The following is a 6,458-nucleotide window of genomic DNA, read 5'->3' as shown; positions in this document are numbered from 1 at the left end:
ACTGGCTGGGCAAGGCAACTTTCTCACTTTCTCGGCAGACACATTAAATCTTGAATATCCAGATTGTTCTAGGTCAGCATCATTAGCTTAAGGACAGTTCACAATTCGGTTGTGCTGATGGAAACTGCAGAGATGATGAATCTAGTTTTCATTACTAGCAGCTTATTTCTGCTCATTATTAGAAAATATTGTAGCCATTTTACAAAGTCAAAAAAACTATTGTTTTTATTGGTCTTTATTGATACAGGAGTGCTGCAAATGATCAAATAAAAACAGTTATACTAGAGAAGAGGCTGCAGTCATATTAACATGATAAGATGCTGGGGAATGGAATGTAGACAGAAGCTGGGACAAAGGGGCCTGATGGCAGAGCGGGGTTTAGGAGGTGTTGTGAATAATCCCTCTTCTCACCCTGAGAATGTTGTAAGTGATGTAAAGAAGGTGAATAAACACAGAGCAACAGCAGACATTGACTAAAACCCCACACAAAGCTAAGCTGCACCAGGTATGATCACCCTGGATTTGGACAGTCTAGCAAAGATGAGTTCAGCTGTCTTTAGATGGAGCACTTTGTCTTTTTTTCTTTGCATGCTGATCCTGTTCATTTATACAACCTCCTGCCTGTCTCCACATCTGACAACTCAATTTCTTTTATCCAAAAAGGATCAATCACAGAACCACGAGTATGTTTCCCCTGGTCGCTACAACTACTTCCCTCAGTCCAAACACAGATTAGATAAATGATAACAATCCTATTCTTGTCAATGTTTTATCCATCTGATGCACCCTGACCTGGATGTGCCTTTTCCTTAAAAAGTCAGCACAGTGTCCCCTTATCTTAGATGTTTGTACGTGCGTATTGTCTCTCACTACAGTAGGTAGTTTCTTTATGGATTACAAAGAAGAGATGAATGATAAAGTTGCAGTCATGTTGATCTGCAACAGGAGCCTGCATTCATTCTTAAAACTATTGTCGTACTTATAACGTCAGATTATGGTTCTTCCTTATAGTGTGACAGGCACTTTCAATATTACTGCACGGCAAAAATGAATGTAAAAGTGCTGAGAGATTTCAAGAAGCCTAGGTGTCTTAGAAATTACTGAGGCCATTGCAAAAATTAAGATTAAATGGCTGCTTATATAGTGCTTTACCATTTGGCTTCTCATTCACCTATTTACACACCGAGGGCGGGAGCTGCCATGCAAGGTGCTCACCTGACCCACCGGGAACAACCTGGGGTTTAGTGTTTTCCTCAAGGAGACTTTGACACACAGACAGGAGGGACTGGCAATTGAGCCACTAACCCTGTGATTCATGGATGACCTGCCTTACCAGCTGAGCTACAGCTGCCCCAAGACTAGATTACATTTTTGAGTTTGCTGGTAAAAGGATTTTAACTTTTGATTTTAAAGGAATAAATAGTGTTGATAAAAGTCTGGTGTAAAGGACAAATGAATTATTAAAGAACAATGCAATAAGTGTTTAGATAATCCTTTAGCCACCTCTTATTGTGCTTTCACTGTATCCAATAACTGACCCCCAGGAGCTCAGAAATGCTAAATAAATACCAAAATCCACATATTTGGCTACAGTGCAGCAAATGAAATGATTTGTCAATGTCTATGCAGGGATCCAGCAGCCTCAATAGCCCTTACTAAAATAATCGTACTGTAAGTGTATTTTTCTACTGACAAATCATTTCACGTGAAGGTTAAAAATAAAAGTGTTCGTATTTGTCGTACTACCACTAACTAAAAATGAGGGTTTCAATTTTTTTTTTTTTTAATTCCGTTAAATTTCTCAAGTACATTATTAAAATTATTAATAAACAAAAGTACATCGTATTTGTAAAAGCTTCTTATTTAGACACACACACATGCACGCACACGCATGTACACAAATACCCCTTCCCCCCCGACCCTGGACAGAATAAGCGGTTACAGATAACGGATGGATGGATACATTTATTTATTTTATCTTTTGGGGGCATTTCGACAATTTGAAAGTTAGACTGATTTGATGACAACCTTTTACATAGAGTTCTAAGTGAATAAATGACGGTTTTGTGCACATGTCATCCTTAATGCATTGGTATTGGTTGCAAAAGCTCTGCTTCGTTTCTTTGATATTGTAAGATGGTAAAATTAAAGTCATTTTCCACAGTACCTTACTGAAAATAGCATCGTGATTGTTCCCATTGCTTATCTCGTGATGGACAGATTTAGTCTCATGTGGGTTGTGAACTTTTTGCTTCAACATACACTTTGTTGACCCTGTCTCTGCTGTCCCCTACAGGCTGAGGGGAAAGCCTCCAGTTGCATGACAAGTGTTGAAGGAAATGAGGTAATCTCTTTCAGGCTGTTGCCATTCTCTCACTGACATGGTTCTTGAATTGTTTCATGTTGTTTTTCCTGATCCTGGTTGCCCGGGCAATGACTCTACCGTGAGCACTGACCGCACGGCAGGGGGAGGAGCTGTTGGGAGAAGCCTGTCAAGTAACTCACGTACACATACACGCACACACATACACACACACACACACACACACACACACACACACACACACACACACACACAGATGCGTGTACTGGGATACACACATTAATTATAAATAATGCATATTGGCAACGCCAAACTCACGGGATAGGCCAAAAAGACAAAAACAAAATAAACTGGACATTAAAATGCCGTGTTCAGTTTATCCCATTTTTCCTGTCCACCCGGTCCCCTCAAGCTCTCAAGACAGATGGTCTTTGGGGTTTAAGCCTGAGCTTTGGTTGGGCCACTTAACAACAGTCAGAGACGTGTGCCGAAGCCACTGCACCACTGCTTCAACTCATTGTCATGGACCCTCTCTCCAGCCTTGGGTCACGTGCACTGCAAAATAAATTTTGTTCTTCAAGGATATTAACTGTACGTCTCTGTTACCTCTCTAAGATTCTTTTCTGGTTATGCAATTTTACGGTTCACCCAGCTCAAGGAGTCCTGCTGATTTCAAATGCCTGACCTGACCACTGTCTTATCATCATTTTATCGCAGAGCTCTGCAGAACTTCATGTCTTAATCTTTGTTCTGACATGCAGTGTGAATTAAGGCACACTATACAGTTTACACAGGTGTGCACCTTTCTAACATACGACCAACATATTCAACCAATCTGACAACTGTAGATTCTAATCAAGTACTTAACTTTTTCAACATTTTCTTATGTCACAGCGTTATTCGAAAATAGATCAAATTCATTATTTTCCTCAAACTTCTACAAACCCCATAATGAAAAGGTGAAAGAAGTCTGTTTGAAATCTTTGCAAATTTATAAAAAAAACAAAACAAAAAAAACCGAAAAAACAAAAATCACACTTGATCCACAACTCTTCAGTCCTGCTTTTGTCTACACCAGCTTGAAGAGGTTCGGATCTAGTGATTTACCTGGGCAAGCCATCACCCAGAGTTTTCCAGAAGCTACTTTCTTTTCCAGATAATTTTTACACAACTGGGAAAAATGCTTAGGATCAGTGTCTTGCTGCAAAATGAAGTTATTCCCAATCAGCTGTTTCCCAGAGGGAATGGCAATACCTTTTCAGTATGGAGTGGTAGCCATACTGATTGAGGATGCCTTGACAACGATGCAGATGGCCCATTGTCCCATTGCCAAAACATTCCCAGATCATCATGTTTTCACTTCCATGCTTTACTTATATCTTTTCATGAGCTCTGCACCTGACACGATGCTTACTTGGATTCAAACACCTCAAACTTCATCAGTCCACAAGACTTTATACCAGTCATCTACTGTGTCCATCTTGGCTAACATTTTCTTATGATTTGCCAAACCAGTAATGTTTTTTCTTGGCAACTCATAGTCTCATACTCACAGTGTCTCTGCAGACTGGTTTCTCTCTTATTTTCTTTTATTATTTTCATGGAGGACACTTGTACTTTTCTTGAAAAAATTTGCCCTTTCACTGCGTCTTCTGTATTGATTCGATCTAGTTGCAGCATATCTCAAGACTATACAACTTTTAAAGAAATCTCTTACTTATTGGCTATATCTGGCAGTGTGTTCATTGGATATATTCCTGCCAGTGTAAATACACTGTATATATTCACGCCGTCTTTCTGAAACACACACACGCACACACACTTGCACACACACACGGGCACAGTGTACTGAGATCTCTTCAGACAGTGTGACGTCGACCACGGCAGATGAAACGTGCAGTGTGTTCTTTTTCAGACTGAACACACTCCAAACCTTGGTACTGCCTACGAGCCCAGACAGGCCCCCTTCTGACAGCACATGGTCTGTAATTATCCCTCAGGGCTGTTAATTCCAAGGCATTTGACCTCTGACCTCTGTTATTTACACTTTTCTTAATAGCACCCAGCCACGCTATGGTCCAGCACTCAGTGCTGAGGATCATGAGCACAGCAATGTACTGGGATGATTTACGTATTTTCCATAACTTGTGTGTTTGGGAAATTATTAATATTTATAGATAGTAATCATGTGATGCCCAGTAAGACTTTGGTAATTTACCTGGCCAGTGTCCACTAAAATACAATCATGAGGAAGCTTTTGAAAGGATTATCTGAGACTTAGCACCCTCTGCTGTTTGAGAGGCTTTAAAATATTATTTAGAAGCAGGAAAACTGACTGGGTAGAAAAAAATAGCAAGAAATGTTAGCCAACTGATCTGAGCACTAACTTTCAACCACTGTAATATTAGATGGACATTACACATTTAGGGATGTTCTAGGGATTTAGGGATGGGCACATAGAGTAAGCATGTTTTTTTAGTTGGACATACAGAATAAACCAATAGAATGCTACTGATCCTGACTAAATGTTTCTTAAGCTTTGATATGTGCAGTTTAGAGAACTATTTCAAACTCCATTATATACTTTTGTATTGTATATGTACACCAAACGTATGAGTGACCAAGTGGGAAACAACAATCCGGTCCTTAAAGGTAATTACAAATGCATGAAATCTCCTATGTAGATGAAGTGTTGAACTGGTGCTAAAATGACAGTTGAGGATATTCTGAGATAAACTAGTTCCTTTAAAGCTCAAGGTTTCTGTTTTACATATATTTACACATAATAGATATTTTAATTATTGAGCTTGGAGAAGCTACAATCACACAAGGCTTGAAAGCACAATGTAACATTAAACTGGAAATAGTTAACCTGCTTTGTCCAACTGTAACACAATCTGTCTCCCAGTTTCTCTTAAAGCCCACAAGTTAAACACATTATTTCTTATTTTATTAAACCAGCAGCTGGTGGTAGCTTCCTATTAAATTAATCTAGATTCACATCTACAGTAGTTAGCCTTTCTTGGCAGCTGCTTCACATACACACACACACACACACACACACACACACACACACACACACACACACACACAATTTTGAGCATCCTCCCTTCTTCATTTGTACTGAAAGAATGTGTTCTTGAAAAATGTGTGGTTAAAAATCACTTCATCATAAATGGTAAAGAAAAATAGCAGATTCTCTGCATCTCTTGATGGCAATTATCCACAAATATATATGAAGCTTATTATTGTCTGCAACTGTTTGCTTAATTATTGATACTGCATAACATTGCTAAGCAGAATACCAGGAATATCTACTTATTTAATAGTTTTTGTCAAAACACTGATGTTTTGCACATGTAACATTTCAGATTATGTTTAGATGAATTTATGGCGGCTGTACATTTTTATCATACTTGAATTCAGTTGTACAGTTCCAGCAATGCATCAGGCATGAGCCTACTGTTTCTGTCCAATACAGACAGGTGCATGGGAAGTTCACGGTGCAGGTCCTGGCTCTTTGTACCAAAGACCCTTGAGGCAAACTGTCAGTGGCTGCAGAGCTTCTCTGGACTCAGGAACAGGAAGAGATATAGATGATAAAGTTCATCGTTTGAAGTGGTTCAGCTCAAAGGTACATCTCAGAGACCCATAAAGGCTCACACTGCATCTTGTCCTGCACGCACATCCCTCACTCACATCACAGCATATGGAAGACAGCCAGACAGTATCTCCCTGTTTTATTGTCTGTGGCAGTGTTGAGATTAGAAATTATTTACATGAACTGTGCCACCAGCATCCTTTATCAGAGGAGGAAAACGTCAAGTTTGTCGTTAGAGTATCTGTTTTTTGTCTAAGGTCAGGTGTTAAGCATGAGATCTCCTTGTCCAGAGCCCCACTCTACAAAATCCACTTCCCCAGTGGAATGTGGGGGGCTGTCCAGAGAGATGCCTCGCCGCTCCCCAAACACCTTCTCTTGCAGTTCAATTATGTCATTACGGATATCGGCCATCATAAGAAGAAGGAAGTCAAAGGAACCAGGTGGGCCCTGGAGACAGTGGGGAAAATGGGGAATTGAGTAAGAGGTCCTTTGATGCCTGATTACACAAAAAAGAAATACACCTAAGACATAATA

At 39.7% G+C, this 6,458-nt stretch overlaps 1 protein-coding gene across 1 annotated transcript in view; it reads right to left on the bottom strand.

Moving 5' to 3' along the window:
- Positions 1-1,950: 1,950 nt before the first annotated feature.
- Positions 1,951-6,458, bottom strand: part of LOC137111493 (collagen and calcium-binding EGF domain-containing protein 1-like) — a 29,948-nt gene continuing 25,440 nt past the window's right edge. Inside the window, exon 11 of the mRNA XM_067495097.1 lies at positions 1,951-6,371. Coding sequence (XP_067351198.1) covers positions 6,183-6,371 — 189 coding nt within the window. The 3' untranslated portion in view covers positions 1,951-6,182. The remainder of the gene's footprint in view (positions 6,372-6,458) is intronic.

Source organism: Channa argus, chromosome 2 (genome assembly GCF_033026475.1).
Source record: "Channa argus isolate prfri chromosome 2, Channa argus male v1.0, whole genome shotgun sequence".
Taxonomy (NCBI): domain Eukaryota; kingdom Metazoa; phylum Chordata; class Actinopteri; order Anabantiformes; family Channidae; genus Channa; species Channa argus.
Note: the sequence above shows the minus strand (reverse complement) of the source record. Positions and strands in the feature narration are given on the sequence as shown.